Source organism: Physeter macrocephalus, chromosome 16, assembly GCF_002837175.3.
Source record: "Physeter macrocephalus isolate SW-GA chromosome 16, ASM283717v5, whole genome shotgun sequence".
Taxonomy (NCBI): domain Eukaryota; kingdom Metazoa; phylum Chordata; class Mammalia; order Artiodactyla; family Physeteridae; genus Physeter; species Physeter macrocephalus.
In genome coordinates this window covers 83,582,963-83,600,261 of record NC_041229.1, presented here as the reverse complement: position 1 = coordinate 83,600,261, position 17,299 = coordinate 83,582,963, and the positions used below count along the sequence as shown (strand labels likewise).

At 34.8% G+C, this 17,299-nt stretch overlaps 1 protein-coding gene across 1 annotated transcript in view; it reads left to right on the top strand.

Moving 5' to 3' along the window:
- The window catches only part of DCDC1 (doublecortin domain containing 1), a 460,096-nt gene that overhangs the window by 203,054 nt on the left and 239,743 nt on the right, over positions 1 to 17,299 (top strand). The window contains 2 exon segments of the mRNA XM_055091474.1: positions 4,611 to 4,700; positions 12,598 to 12,768. Coding sequence (XP_054947449.1) covers positions 4,611 to 4,700; positions 12,598 to 12,768 — 261 coding nt within the window.

Sequence of the window (17,299 nt, the reverse complement as noted above, 5' to 3'; positions counted from 1 at the left end):
TTATTAAAATGCACTTTCCAAAAAAATACCTGCAGCTGGTCTTTATAACCATGTTTTGTATATATAAATAAGTAATTTGTCCCAGTCTTTTGTATATTAACAGACCATTGGGAAACTTGTCAATATATATGAAGGCTGACAGTCCTGTTGTTTATGCTAAACTGTATTGCCTGTATTGATCTGCATGTAAAATATGGATCAAATAATTTATTAATAGATCAATATTTACTGGTCAAAAAGATTTTTGATAGAAAGATAGATTCAGTTTTCTTCTTGGTTTATGTTGCTTTATTAAGAACATTATACACAACACATATCATATGCTTCACATTTAAATCTTTAGCTGTTCTTCTGGAGAATACAGAGAAAACTGCATGCAGAACTACAGTTCAGAGCACTGACAGTTTGGTTAGACTAACAGACTCTTCCCTCTTTGGCTGGTACCTATCTGGAATGTCAATATGAATTAGATAGAACATACCAGTGTTTGATTACTGTAGCTTTTCTAAAAATATTAATAACTAGACTCTAGATTTTACTTTAGAGTTATTTTCTCCTATAAAATAGATTTTAGTTTATCTTAATATCATGTTAAAATTTTTACACAATTAGTCTTTATGATTTTCATAAATATGCCTTAAAATATTTTGGGGGGGAGTTAAAAAAACAGGACAGAAAAGCCATATAATGTTAATTATACCATAAAATGAGATTACTGCTGTTCTGTCTGTATTTCTCCAGCAGGAGGTTTTGAGCCTGTTTTCCTCTCTAGGATGTCCATAGTAGAGCTTTCCTGAGCCAGCAAATGTTTGAAGAATTCCTCAAAATTAAGAGTACTTTCTATTATAGTCACAATGGGCCATATGTTTTGTATAAAACTATATATACATTACTAATCTATGACCCTTTAGGGCTTTAGAGAAAGTATAATGTCTGCTATGTTAACATTAATAGTTTTATGTAAAATATAGTCTAAAAGGTAACAACCACTAGAAATAATTTCATTGGAATCTCTTGTTTCAGGTATACTTTTGTGGATTTCTTTTCTTAATTCCTAAACAAATTGTTTGAGGTGAATTTACTCCTTTTTAATATTGTTTCTCTAGCCAGACCATTGTCTTGAATCATTTTGTTCACTTTTCTTTGACAGAGCCATTGTGTTCCTTGTTTCTTCCATATCTGCTACTGTCTTTGAGTAGTCTCTTGTCTGTTTTTTTCTGGTTACCATTAATATTCAATGAGCCAACTTTAAACTAATTTAGGATAGCCAGTGTTTGTTACTTACATATTTTTAAAACCTTAGCAGCAAGCTCTGGCGAAAATGGTGAATTAAACCTTCCTATTTAGCTTGGTAAGTTTTGATGTGTATCACAAATATTTGGGGGTGTTTTCTCACATTTAAAACGGGCATGATGTAGTTAGAAAAAAGTGACTTGATTTTCCACTCCCCTGTTTGGTAGAGATTTGGCTTTTCATAGTTACATACAAATTTTAGCCATCTTTCTGGTTTTTTATTGAAGTATATTGAGAAATATCACTGCAATGGCTAGTTAACATTCCTCACTATACATAGTTACAGACTTTTTTCCTTGTGATGAGAACTTTTAAGATCTACTCTCTTAGCAAGTTTCATATATGCAATACACTATTATTAACTATATAGTCACTATGCTGTACATTACATCCCCATGACTTACTTATTTTATAACTGAAAGTTTGTACCTTTTGACTTCCGTCATCCATTTTGCCCACCTTTCAACCCCCATTCCACCTCTGGCAACCACCAGTGTTCTCTGTATCTATGAGCTTTTTTTCTTTTTTAAGATTCCATATGTAAGTGAGATCATATGCTATTTTTCTTTCTCCATCTGACTTTTTTTCACTTAAGATAATGCCCTCAAGTTTCATCCTTCCTGTTTGTTTTGATTTTAAATTTGAAGTGTCTACCTCTTTATACATGAAAATTAGCCTCAGAAATTTCAAGCCCATTGACAAAAAATTATTTCATATATTTTAAGTAAGAACAGCAAATCAAAAGCATCTAGTTTTGTCTTAATGAAGAAACAGGATGTTCGTTCTCCTCCAAAGTGACAGGAGAGAAGAATCTTACTGTTGTTATTGTGTCTGGAATTTGAGGGAGAGATGCTGTTTGCACTGCATATTATTAATACCTCAAAGTGAAAATGCATTCTCTTAATTTGACTTTTTACTTTCAATAATTTCCTCTAAATGATTGTATTAAGATATCTCTCTTTTTGAATGTCTGGGCTGTTTTCAGAAAAGGCCCCATGTATGTATCCTTATGTTTTGTTGACAATCTATTTCTCATTATATTACTGGGTTCTTTATTTGGTACTGTGCATATGATGCTTTTCAGTAATGTTGATATGTTTTTCCCTCAGCTTATGTAGATTAGGATAGTGCTAGAAGTTGAGTTTTAGAATGAGGTGATTTTTCCAACTGTAGTGGTTTTAGAGGTAAAGAATTCCTACCTTTTAAAGAGTTACTTGGAAGCAGTTCTACATGTCATGGTCCTGGGAGACCACATTGAATCGGACCTACTGCAGTGGCACCAAAGAGTTTTTTAGCTCTCTTTTTGTTTTGTTTTGCTTCCCTTCAAAAAAGATCTGCTCTGAATGTTTTTGCATTTGGAAATTAATTTTGTGAAGAAAAGATGACCTTGGTAAATATTCCCCAGTCACTCTCCTTCACATATCCTCCTGAAATGAGACTCCCCTGATAAAGAAATAATCATAGAGACTTGACACAAGTACGTTGTGCCACAGTTTACACATAGGCTTCCTTGTGTGGAAGTTGAGTTTGATATTTGACTTTTTATAATATTACGTTTTCTGTATTACTTTAGCACAGGAAAAAATATTCCTTGGGGAGATTGGTTCTAAGAATAGCTTCACATGATGATTTTTCCCAGTTTTTATTGAGATATAATTAACATATGGCCCTGTGTAAGTTTAAGGTGAATCGCATAATTACTTGACTTTTATATATTGTGAAATGATTACCACAGTAAGCTTAGTTAACATCCACCATTTCATATGGTTTAAAAAAATGGTTTTTTTTTTTGTTGTGAACTCTTAGGATCTACTGTCTTAACAAACTTTCAAATATACAATATAGCATTGTAACTGTAGTCATCATGTATATCACATGTTGGTTTGTTTTTTTTTAAAAAAAACTTGTTTTCAGTGGTTCTCAGTCTAGGACAGGCAAACATTTGCAAACATTTCCTGCTGTCCAAATTCAGTCTGCCTCTTGTTTGTTTTTTAAGTTCTGTTGGAACATAGCCACGCTCATTTGTTTATGTATTTTCTATTTCATGCTATGGGGGCAGAGTTGAGTAATTGCAAAAGAGACTTGTCTGTCCCCCTTTCCCCCAAGCCTAAATATTTACTATCTGGTTCTTATAGAAATGTTTGTCAACTCCTTATCTAAGTTGATCATCAGGATCACCTAAGGATTCCTTAGACTTTTCTCCTTTACCAAAACAGAATCTCTGATAAACTGAGCTGTGTCACATATGAGTAGATGAAGACTTCACAGGTTTGATACTATTCTTACAGTATATAAGAATAGGTAGATTGAGGAGGTTATATTGTTGACCCCCACTCCCATTCTATCCCAAATACAGGAGTGGGTCTTCAGGCAGGGTATAGATTAAAGATTCATGTTAACTCAAACATGATTTGCCAGGCATACAATAGAGAAAGCCTATTTAAAATAACAACAGCATTACCAAAAGAAACAAAACAAAAAACGTGGTCATTATTCATTCTTAATCTTCAATAAGGAGATACTACATGGCACGTCCATTGCTTAAGAATTGTTAAATATTCCAATTCAGAAGATTCTGTATCAGGCTGTTATTTTCTTTCTTCCTATTAATACCAATCTGCTGAGTGAATATTACTGTGTGAGTTTAGCTTTTTCCTTTTTTTGAAAATAGCATTTTGTTTTGGTGGGGATTGTTTATAAAGAAATATAGAATGAGCCACATTCACCTTTTTATAACATGGGTTTACAGCATTAGTGGAAGACCTCTATCTGGCTCTGTTCATGGAGCAGGTTGGAAGTAACCGTTCAGGTATTTAAGATAAAACTTACTCTTTGTTGTGAAATATTGTAAATCATTTTGAACCATTCGAGAGTGAATTGACATTTGCTTTTGGTTTATTTCCTTGAATTCTTATCCTGACATAACAGCAGCCAATTTATTCCCTACTGGCAATGAAAGATTTTAATAGGAATATCAGCCTAATTTTAAAAGATTTTGCTATGTTAATTTTGACAAAATGCTTTTAAAAGGTACTCATCAGTGTCAAATGTCTGCAATTAAGGACCCCTTCCCAAATCATATTTTAGTAAGCTTAAAAACAATAAAAGTGGAAGTGAAAAATACAGTGTTAAATGTTTTAAATATAAAAACATTTCGATTTATTTAATCTAAAGGGAATTCATTTTCACATACGTATGGGCCAAATTAATTTGAAATCACCTTCCATGATTATGCTAAATTAGTTGTTTGAATAAACATTGCTATTAGGTGTCAATAGGTGCCTATTTTCATGTCATTTACTTATTTATTTTTCTAGTTGAACCTGGCTGTGGAAGAACAGAAAGGGAAAATTACCGAAAAAGTCATTCTTTCAATGACAGCAAAGGAACACCATAAGGCACAAGAAGTAAGGAACTTACTTTTTAAATTGTATTGTAAAACTACAATAAATACTAATTTTAAAATTAAGGCGGATTTTACTTTGATTTGGTAGTGAACCAACTTTGGTTGTCTGATAACAACATAATGAAAAAAACTGGTCAAAACTGGAAATCATTGTATTGATATAGGCAGCTTGAAAAATAGTTACAAGTTTGAAAGAATAAATCATATTATAATTTTGTGAAAACTACTTATGAATACTTTCTCATAAATTTCCTAAATTAGGAAATTATTACATGCAACTGGAATCTAGAAATTATGGACTATGCTAGCATAGGAAAAACATTAAAATTTTATTGAACTTTGAACAAATAATAAAATCTTATTTTTATTTTCTGACTTTCTAGGAATAGAATTATCTTTCTGAATTTTAGAAATGCTAGCAATGTTATCTCTTATCAAGCTAATCTTATGATTAGCTTGACATTTATAAATGTCAAGCCTAAGTGAGCTAATCATAAGATTCTGTAGGCAATATTGTAAAGAAGAACTATTAAAGCAAGGCTTCTTCTCTCCAAAGCTCATGCTGTGAAGTTGACAGCATATTCCATAAATGAAATAATAATACAAAATTGGTGTTAGACAAAAGGGAAAAATGATTTTCATGTCGTTTCCTGGAATGCAAAAGCATTTAATCTTTCTGAGGAAAGATCATGAATTTGCTAATTTCCATGTACTACTGTCAGTAAATAAAATCTATAAGCAACTTCAAAGAATAAGATAGCATGAATATTTAAAAATTAAACTTTCATGTAATTCTCTTTTGACATTTTGGCAAAGAAATCTATCCAAGCTTTAGGGTTTTAATATTTTCTTATCATGGTAATTGCATCTCCTTTGCTAACTATGTATTTTACAATAGATGAACAAGTACAATGCATCAAATTTTCCTGAGTGAATTCCATTCTTTTTTTTTTTTAAACATCTTTATTGGAGTATAACTGTTTTACAATAGTGTGTTAGTTTCTCCTTTACAACAAAGTGAATCAGTTATACATATACATATGTTCCCATATCTCTTCCCTCCTGCGTCACCCACCCTCCCACCCTCCCTATCCCATTCTCTCCCCTCTTGCGTCTCCCTCCCTCCCACCCTCCCTATCCCACCCCTCTCAATTCTTTAAGTTAGAGACTACCTTAATATTTGTGGTTTATATATGTGCAGTATTAAAGATTATATTATAAACATTGGTAATCTCAGTAGGAAATATTTCATAAGAAAAATTCAACTTGAATTTTTCTAAGATATAACAAATAACAATTGTATACTTTTAAATTATAGTTCTGACTCATTCCACTTAATATTAACAAGTTAAAAACTAGGTTGTTAGTTCTAGATTTAAAAAATATTGTCCTCTATCAATTGAAAAATGTTGTTTATCACAGTTTATTACATTTTCACAGTAAGTTTAAAATGAATCTATCATATATCTTGATATCGTCAACTTTAGGAAATGCAAATAAAAATCTCTAGTTGAATTAGTATAATTAAAATTGTATCTATAATAACAAATTATTATTAGAGAATAAATAGAAATAATCTAAAAGAATGAATAGATTAACTATTTTCTGCATTTTAAATATTGTAATTATTTTGCTTGTTGATATTTTATGCAAAACTATAATTTCAATGGAACTGGAAACTTGAAGTGGCCCAGGAAAATGATCATTATGCTAAAAATATCATTTTTAATTCCACCTTGTTACCAAAGCTGGAAATGAAAATTATTTTTTCTGGAAAATCCAACAGTATTAATGCTTATTTGGTACTTCTTTATTATCATCTTAATGTTTATTTAGTACCTATATACATTACTTTTTCTCCTGCAAAGGGCCTTATTTTGTCACATATTTGCTTGATCAGCTATGACTCCAAATGCCTTTTGTTTGCTTCAAAAATCAAACACACAGTGAAGGGAATATTTATTGTGTGTGTGGGTGTGAATGCGTGTGTGTAAGAACCTGTAAATATATTCCATACACTATGAGAATAATTTTTATATCATTAATTTGAAATTGATTTATTAATTTTTATGTGTAAGTCAGTGACATCAAGTTTTGTGCCTAATTCATATATAGAGATGTGAAATCATGATGGTAAAGAGAAATGAAAAATGTGGGGATGGGGAGATTACTCCAACATTTAATTTTGCCCACAGCTGTTTTACAAAATACTGTATTTCTAGACGTATTTCAAAACCTTAAGTAAACATCGTGAAATCTGAGATTTGGCTTTAGGTATCTGCTGTCTGTATTTTTATCTTAAAATCCTATTTTATTTCATGTAATTTTTCCACATGAAAACTGGGAATAATAATAACGTATGCATCACGAGACTGCTTCGATGTGATGGTATATGTTGAACTGTATCAAGCTTTTTAGAAATGGTCTACTGGAAATCTGTGGGTAATTTTTTTGTCAGTTTAAAAGTGTGTTATTCCAGATTCTCTGAAAAGTTGACACCAGGATGGAATTTTTTTTAATGTGTATGGATTTTAATAGAAGAAATGCCGTGAGAGAAAATGGGGAGAGCTCTAGGTAAGGCTGGGAGACCTGTCAGACTAAAATGCAGGCTTGAACATGAGTGAAGGAGAGAGGAAGGGAAGACTGCGTGGAAGTATCCTAGACTGTTGTGCAGTCTAAGGAGGGTTTGGCAAAGCTGCTGACATATCCTTGAGTCAAAGTTGTCCATCAGAGGAGTCTCGTGACTCCCTGGGTTGGACCTGCTTTAGTATCCTTGGCCATTGGTGCCAACCTGGTGATGGGTGTAAGAGCATAGTAGCTTGGACCCTTGGTCAATTATGCTCCTGTAGCCAGAGGTCTGGGAAGTGCATTCTTATGGCTTCCTCCAAAAGTATACTTGACATCATCCTTATTGCAATCATCATACCCCTCTTGCCAGATGAGTTATAAAGATATTTTTAAATGTCTCTATTTTCAATCACCCCTTCCCCCATGAGTTGATGGGGATGTTGGACTCAAATAGGCCTAAAGGCAGCACATAAGTGACCCCTGGCTGGAAACAATATAGATCTCCTTCCAAAATAATTTCCGTCTCAGAAGGGGTGTGGGACTCTATTAGAAAGTTGGGAGTAGTGGAAGTGATTGGAATACGAGGCGGTACACACTTCAGTTTTCCTTGTGGTTACACTGCAGCTCATCCTTAATTTTAAGATTAAGAGATACTTAATTTTGCTCACAGATTCCTATGTCTTTTCTAGCCTTCGTTTGTCAAGTCTGATTATGTTCACTTCTTAACCTGAAAAGCATTGTACCCTTGGGCCTGAACCAAGTAAGAGACTTTAGGGAGTTTAAAACACCCATTTTTATCTCCCTGTCCCCTTTCTGGTTCTTCTTAACTATGCTGTAAATTAGAAAGTGTCTTGGTCTTAAGTTTAAGCATTGACCTGGTTTTGAGACTATCCCATAAGCTGCATGCCAAGATGATGTTCCTAGCATGGAGGCTGCTGCCCTTTGTGCTGATTTCAAGTGACAATTCAGCATAAAGTGCTCTGGAGTCCCCTCACTAACATATATGGACTCCAGGCCACATAGCATTCGGGCCAACAGCTGAACTCATCACTAGAAAAACCAGGAGCTCCTCAAAGAGTCATTCATAATAGATAAAGTACAGGATTCACAATGTATGGTTCAGAGTGTACAACTTTGATAGGTATACATTTTAGAATGATTATAAACAGAATAATATTTTGTGTCTACTCTAAATCATCTTGAGAATTCAACTAAATTCAAGGGTTGCATGAATGACCAAAATGCCCTACATCTTATGCAAAAGCCTATGTATATGTTTATAGACAGGTGTGCATTTGCATTCTTTCAGAAGTTTGGTTTTTTTCCTCACCAGAATACTCTTTTTTTTTTTTTTTTTGCTACCTTCTGCTCATTTGTCACTCTCCCAAATTCTGTACAAGTGTCACTTCCGTGCTGCATTTCTACAGAGAATGAAGAGTAGAATGTGTAGGCTTTCTGCTGCACAATGAGATGGTGCATTTTTTCAACATATGCATACGTAAGCCTTCTTTTGTGAATGGGACTGATAGGGTCAGATAATGTTTAAAGGGAAAGGCTTTATGTCTCTCAGGCCTCTATGTTTCCACATGGATGCTCCCACACACACATAGATTGAATTATGAACAGACCCATTAATGCTGGGATCACAAAAGGTCAAGTTTTGTCTTCTTTTGCCCCCATTCACATTGCCTTTGTAGAGAGGAAAAAAAAAGGATTTGCAGGAAAAAAAGATTCATGATGAAGAATTTTAAAGAACATTTTTCCCCCTTTTAGCAACATCTGTGATTTGAAAAGAAAAAAATCGTATCATGTAAAATAATTCAGGAGTATTGTTTTACCTATCCGATTTTGGTATATGAGTTATTTCATGCATAGCATTATCTTTCAGGGTAATACATAAAATATAGCACTTTGAGAATAAAAGACCTTATGAATTTTTAAAGTAACGAAGTTTGAGGAAAATTGGTTGGAAACTTTATCAAAATGTCAGTGGCAGGATTCTTGATATATTTTCTCCTATGTTTAAGATATAAGTTAATCTTTACTAGGGCATCTTATTTGATAGTTTTAAGTTATTAAAAACACAGGCCATGATTGCTATAATTATGCTTCACATACATTAACAGATAATCATGGGGCCAAGGAAAATGGCAAAAATGATAGAGAAATTGTTTGAAGCAACGAAGAATTTATGGGAAATGAAACTTTTAAGGTTTTAACCAATAGACCTTTATTTTATTATTTTTTTTTTTTTGCGGTACGCGGGCCTCTCACGGCTGTGGCCTCTCCCGTTGCGGAGCACAGGCTCCGGATGCGCAGGCTCAGCGGCCACGGCTCACGGGCCCAGCCGCTCCGTGGCATGTGGGATCTTCCCGGACCGGGGCATGAACCCGTGTCCCCTGCATCGGCAGGCGGACTCTCAGCCACTGCGCCACCAGGGAAGCCCCCAATAGCCCTTTAGAATGCAAATGACATCATCAATTGTATGGTTGATTTCTGATGTCACATGAAATCCCCTATCAGTGTAAGCGTATGTATTGTGACAGTAAAACAAGTCGTATAAATTGCTCTCAAATCAAAGCCTGAAATTCATCCTTTTTTTTTTTGGTGGCTTGCTGTAGCACTAGGTACAGTACGTAAAATTAAAGAGAGCAGTATTATTGACTAACAAAATACGTTGCACGATACTTAGTATATTTTAAAGACTACATAAAATTATATCTTCTTGAATCAAATGATGCTGGGTATAGGTTCCGAGAGGATCGGTGCTTTCCAGAAGTAGACTCTTTCTATTTAAGGCCTTTGGATATTAGATTTTAATTTTGTCACATACCTATAAGAGCAAGTTACTTGGTCTGCTTTGGTCTCTAGCTTTGGTATGTAGAATATACTATTATCCATCATCTTTGAGGATAATACTGCTAAAAGGTAGTATGTAAAGATAAGGATGAAAAACATTGACTAATATTGAATCATCCATCATTGCCATATTTTAAGTTTTATGACTTTCTTATAGGGTTAACTGTACTGTGGAAAGCATAGGAATTTGTTCTAGAAAGTAAGAAAAGGTCTTGAATCTTGAATAGCAAGATGAGGAACGCAGTGGGGTGGGGAGCTACTTGAAGGTTCATTATACTATTGGAGGTAGATTAATTAGATGGAGATGGCAGGATGGATTACAGGGGGAGAGACTAGGGACAGGGAGGCCACTCAATAGGTATATTGGTAATGCCAGTAGCAGGAGGGGATGAGGAGATGAAGCCTTGGCCAGAGTATTACTTATAAGAAAAGAAAGGAAGGAGAGGAAATGTATGTGTTTAGAAGAACGTTTGATAAACTGCAGCCCTGGGGCCAAATCTAGCCCATTGCTTGTTTTTCTAAATAAAGTTTTATTGGAACACAGCCCTGTCCATTTATTGACATATTGTCTGCAGCTGCTTACAAAGTGCAACTGCAGGGTCGAATGGTTTTGATGGAGACATTATAACTCACAAAACTGAAAATATTATCTGGCTCTTATAGAGAAGAAGTTTGCCAATTCTTTATTTAGAAAAAAGCATTGTTTAAAGAAAGTATATGATTGATCACATAGGGACAAATAAGAAAGGTATGGGACACCAAAGAAAAATAGGAATCATTTAAATTAGCTTTATATGAATATAATGCTTCTAAAGTTCTTGGGAAAAGTTAAATATAGTTGAAGTAATATATATATATAAAATAATATTATTATATATATATTTCAAATTAACTAGGTAAAGTAGAAAAGTAAATATTCAAGTCATATGTATAATAGTACAAAGTTGCTTTCCTTGACGTCCCTGAAATCCTCTGTGGAAGGGATAGAAGTCATAGATTTAACATCAGAGTTGGTAGGGGCAAATACCATATTTTCAGCTGAGAGAGATAGAAAGACAATGAGCTGTCATTACATGGGAGACTCTTGGAGAAGGAGTTTGCATTTTATCTGTGGACACTGAAGTGAGGTTGAGAATCTATGTAGCAAATAGTTTCAAATTTTTATCTTCTTCATGTGAAATAGTGGTAGGAATAGGAAAGACAGGCCAAGAAAAAAAATTAAAACTTGATTTGCAGAAAACTACTCTATTTAAAAATGAAAACACTGTAATAATATACCACGTACATGCAACATTATAGGTTAGCCATTGTGCTGTCCATTCTTTAATCTAATTTAATTCTTAACATGGTAAGGTCAGTATTATTCTTCATTTATGAATGAGGTTTTTTTATTACCTGTTCAAAGTCTCTCAGTCAGTAAATGAAAGAGCCATCATTTTAACCCAAGATTTCAAAAATCCATGCCCTGTTCACAGTCCTTCATAAGTCTAGATGGGTCTAATTTGATCACTTTAAAGATCAAGGATAAAGAGAATTTCTGCTTTTCACCTCTTTTGGTCACTACCATATATCGACCAGTGTTTATGTAAGAATCCAATCTATTAGAGAGAATATAAGTTTATATAACACAGTGAAGGGTCAAAGAATTGTAATGATTTTTAATTTGTAAACTATAAGGGTTAAAATATTAACTTACTATTTTTGAGTCTTCAGTATGTCTTACTAATAACCTGTAAGTCAAGTTCATATGGCTCTTAAATATTCTGATTAGAAATCCAGAAATTTAAATATAAAGGGTACATGTTTCTAAGCCTTTGCTGTTTCTGGAAAAATTCTATGCATTATTCAGAAATTTGTATATATTCAAAATATTGTCTAGAATAGAGCATTGTCTTTGAAGTATGGATATTTTGAAAAATTGTATTTATGAAATTTGGAAAGTTATATCTTAAAGTATTTGGAAGGAAGAGAACAGACTGATTCATTTAAAAGGCCACAAAATGTTAATGAATTTAATATACATATTACAAATTTTAAAGGTAACATACAGATGGTAAAATAAAATATTCTTAAAAGGAAGGTACATGTAATAGAATTAAATATTGTCATTGGCGCATATATTGTATTACTTAAAGTCTTAGGTCTTATTCTGTTTAGCAGTTTAAAAATCCTTGGCAAACTTGTCAATGTATATGGTTCTTTTTGTATCTAGAGACAATTTTTATTCAGCAATTGTAAATGGGTACCTATTCCATATTACTGAAGTACAAAGTTAGAAATGTTCCCATAAATAAAATTTGTTGATGAAGGAATGTATATATCGCCTATCTGCTTTACTTGAACATAGATCTATACTCAGGTTCGTATATTGAAGTCACCTTCCCCACATCAAACTAAGTACTCAAAAATCTAATAGGTGTGACATCAACAATTACTTCTTGCTAACAACTCTTGTAATTTAACCCCTCCAGGTGAACAGGCTGATTGATGAATTGCAGACAGCTATCAAAAGCAACAGAGGTCATCTCTCTAAACTTGGCCCCCAATTACAGGCTAAGCAGGAGCAATTCTCCTCTTATGTCTACGAACACATTAAAAGCCTTCCAGCAAACACTCTTATCCCAGGAGGCCTGCAGCTCAAGGTGGGTGTCATTCTGTGACTCTCAGTGGGTTCAGCCAGAGACAAAACACTCTGCTCCATTTGAAGACCCTTGTAATAATGCCACTCAGCTTGGATTTCTTTTTGTGTTGTCTTCCTCAAACTGGAGTTTGGATTACAAGTGCTAATACTACCATTCAGGGAATATGTTCTAAAAGAAAATATCTAGAAGTCTTTGAAATATGGGTTTATAAACTTTAGTTTTCAACCCAGAAAAGTAATTTTAATGAAGAAATTTAATCATGAACATTTACATGCTTTTCTAAGAAACATATATTTTTCACAGGAGTCACTATTTATTTCAGTTTTTAAAAATAACCTATTTGGAGAAATGGACAAGCTTTAATAATTGACAGACAGTGGCAATAGGAATTAGAGGTGAAAGGCCAGGTGACTGATTGATGTTATAACTACAGTTCCAAGGAAAAGGATCTGTATTGGATAAGTGTGACACATGTCTGAGTTCACTTGGTAAAATCAATACGTAAGAATATACTGGGAAAAAAAGGTGAATTGGTTATTTGTTAGGACAAGATGGCTAAATGTCCTAAACTACCCTTTGCTATTGCATCATTGGAAGAGAAAAAAAAATAATTCATATTCAGCTAAAGTGGTTTAGGTACTGAAAGCTTAGGGAGTTTAAATACTTTTGTTTAAGTCTGTCAAATTAAGATTGTTCTATAATCTCATATCTCATGTTTCAAGAGACTATAATTAGTAAAATTGAATTACTCAAAGTATGGCTCTTTTCCATCGAAAGAACCATAACTACAATTCTTCATTTCCTTTTGATTATGTTCATATTTGAATGTGATAACATTCGAAGTAATTGTATTTTGATCAGCCTTTATCTCTATAATTCCCCTTAATATTCAGTCTTATTCTGCAAATAACATTATAAACATTATATTTTCTGTCTATAACTTATTTCTTTAATGGCATTCCTTGTTTACATTTTGAGTGAGAATGTTACCATGTAAAAATTGACCTTTGGGGAAGTGTAATTCCAAGGTAAACACGATAATATATTTCTCATAGTCTATGCCAGTCAGCTAAAGACTTAGGAAGCGATGTTCAAGACATCAAGGTCAAGTGTTCCTGTAGTCCAGTAGCATTGTTCTTTTTCAGATTTCTGACTTGGTTACAGATCCAGTCTGCCATTTTGCACCTAAATGTAAGACCTGAAACCATAAAACTCCTAGAAGAAGTATGCTTCTTGTATGCTGCCTTGACATTAGTCTTAGCAGTATATTTTTTTGGAGATCTTCAGGCAAGGGCAACAAAAGCAAAAATAAACAAATGGGGCTATCCCAAACAAAAAAGCTTTTGCACATCGAAGGAAACCATCAACAAAATGAAAAAACATACTGGATGGGAGAAGGTGCTTGCAAATGATATGTCTAAGAAGGGGTTAATACCCAAAATATATAAAGAAATCACACATCAAAAAAACCCCAAACAATTCTATTAAAAAATGGGCAGAGGACCTGAATAGGTATTTTTCCAAGGAAGACATACAGGTAGTCAACAGATAAATGAAAAGATGCTTAGCATCGCTAGCCATCAGGGAGATGCAAATCAAAACTACAATGAGATATCACCTCACACTTGTCATAATGACTATTATCAAAAATATAACAAAAAACAAGTGTTGGTGAGGATGTGGAGAAAAGGGAACCCTCGAACACTGTTGCTGGGAATGTAAATTGGTGCAGCCATTATGGAAAACAGTATGGAGGTTTTTCAAAAAATTAAAAATAGAACTACCATACAATTCAGTACTTCCACTTCTGGGCATTTATCTGAAGAAAACGAAAACAGTTATTTGAAAAGATATATGCACCCATATGTTCATTGCAGCATTATTTAGCCAAGATATGGAAGCAGCCTAGGTATCCATTGATAGGCAAATAGATATATATATACACAATGGAATGTTAGCCATAAAAAGAATGAAATCTTGCCATTTGCAACAACATGGTTGGACCTACAGGGTATTTTGCTAAATGAAATAAGTCAGACAGAGAAAGACAAATACTATATGATTTCACTTATATGTGGAATCTATAAAGCAAAAGAAACAAACGAAACAGAAACAGACTCATAGATACAGAGAACAAACTGGTGGTTACCAAAGGGGAGGGAGTTGGGGGGGGGATTGGGCGGAATAGGTGAAAGGGATTAAGAGGTATAAACTTCCAGTTATAAAATAAATAAGCTACAGGGATGTAATGTATAGCACAGGGAATATAGTCAATTACATTGCAGTCACTTTGTATGATGACAGATGGTCACTAGACTTATCATGGTGATCATTCATAATGTATATAAATGTCAAATCACCATGTTATACACCTGAAACTAATGTTGTATGTCAACTATAATTCAAAAAAAAAATAAAAAGGAAAAAAAAACAAGCAAAAGCAAAAACAAAGATTCCTGCAAACCATACTTCTTTCATTTCAGAGCCCCACATTTGCCTTTCCCTGTCAGCACTTGGCCAGGCCCGGGGTCAAGGGAACTTTCATTTTACTTCTCCCCTCTTTTGAACTTCCTCTTTCCCCATCTGCTCTATGATATAAATCCCATGTTTACATAAAAACTCTCTGGTTACCTGCAACACAAACCCTCTCAAACCATTTCAAATAAAAAGAGGGTTTGTTGAAAACATAAAGGAATCTCACAGAAATGAAAACCAGGAAGTATAGCTGATTCTCACAAGAAAGTCACTTCTTTTCCATATTTCTTTCTCCTGAAGCCCCATAGTCTCTCCACTGCTCATCTTTCTGAGCTTTTTCATTTCTCATTTCTTTCTGCAAGCTGGCTTTCCCTTTATACTCCTTTGTACGTACATGCAGGAAAATTATGACCCCTAGCTCTCCCTAACTTTTAGGTTTAAATGGCCACCATCATCTGACTAGAGTCTTTGTGTCTCCTAGTTCAAATCATTTAAAGAGAGAATCTGTTTGGGTCAGTCCAGCCTTACCTAGGTCCCTGACATTAATTCAACTACCTATAGCCACTGAGTGGGCAAAGGCAGGGTCGTGTACAACACAGGGCACATAGGACTTTCCAGTAATTAGTCTAGAAAGGCAAGTAGGTCTTGGATGGCCAAAGTGACTGACATGTTTTTCATATAAAATTAAATGGAACATTGTAAATAAATTATTGTGTATTATTCATGGTAATGCATTTTCTCCTTTCCCTCCAACCCCCATATTTTTGGGAGTAGATGTTTGGACTGCTGGAAAATAAAATAGAGATCTGTAGTTTTCTAAACGAGTTCTTACATCTGAAATAGCTAGGTAGTAGAGACAAAACTGGATTAGCAAATTATACCCTAAGTATTCAGAATTGCAGATCTCTTAGAACTGAGGAGTTTTTCCATACTCTCTAGGTGAGGAGAACTTGCTAATTCCAACTGGAGAGATATTGAGCATAGGTCACAGCAGCATACCATCCTCTGTTAATTCCAGAATCAGTTCATATCAGTAGCCTGGCCAAACTCTGTTTCCATGGAGTGTGAATGAACTGCCCTTTTTTGGAGCACTATCTCTAGCCCAGTTACCTCTGAGTCACTGTGGGCAAGGGCCGTGACTTTTGTAGTTATGAACAACTTTATCCCACCTTGTAGCATGTGCTATGCAGAGTGTTAGATGATATATCAATCAATCAATCAATCCATTTTCCATTTATAACTGAAAGGCATGGCTCCAGTAAAACCTATTTTTTCCCCTTTTCTATTCATTTTGATAAAACAGTAAATTGGGGGCTTCCCTGGTGGCGCAGTGGTTGAGAGTCCACCTGCCGATGCAGGGGACACGGGTTCGTGCCCCGGTCCGGAAAGATCCCACATGCCGCGGAGCGGCCGGGCCTATAAGCCATGACCTCGGAGCCTGCGCGTCCGGAGCCTGTGCTCCGCAACGGGAGAGGCCACGGCGGTGAGAGGCCCGCGTACCGCAAAAAAACAAACAAACAGTGAATTAGAATGATTATCTTTCTACTTTTCTCTATTTGATGATTTGTATCACTGTTGAATACATATGTGAGCCCAGGACTCAGCTTCAAGAACCAAACATAATATATTGTAGTCATCATCATCTTCTAGAGCTTCTAGGTGTTCAACTAGGGGCTGTAGGCAGGGTGTGATCCAAAAATCCCCTGGGGTGCTTTTTCATATTATGTGTGGTTGCCTTCACTTCTTCACTGAGCTTCTCATCCTCATCATATCTTTCATTGATAATTTTATCTATTTTTTAAAAATTCTTTTCCCTTTTATTTATTTATTTATTTGGCTGCATCGGGTCTTAGTTGCTGCACGCGGGATCTTCGTTGAGGCATGCAGGATCTTTCTTTGCGGCGCGCGGGTTCTTTGTTGCGGTGCGTGGGCTTCTATCTAGTTGTGGCATGTGGGTTTTCTGTCTCTAGTTGTGGCCCGCGGGCTCCAGGGCGCGCGGGCTCTGTAGCTGTGGTGCACGGGCTGTCTTGTTGAGGCACGCGAACTCAGTAGTTGT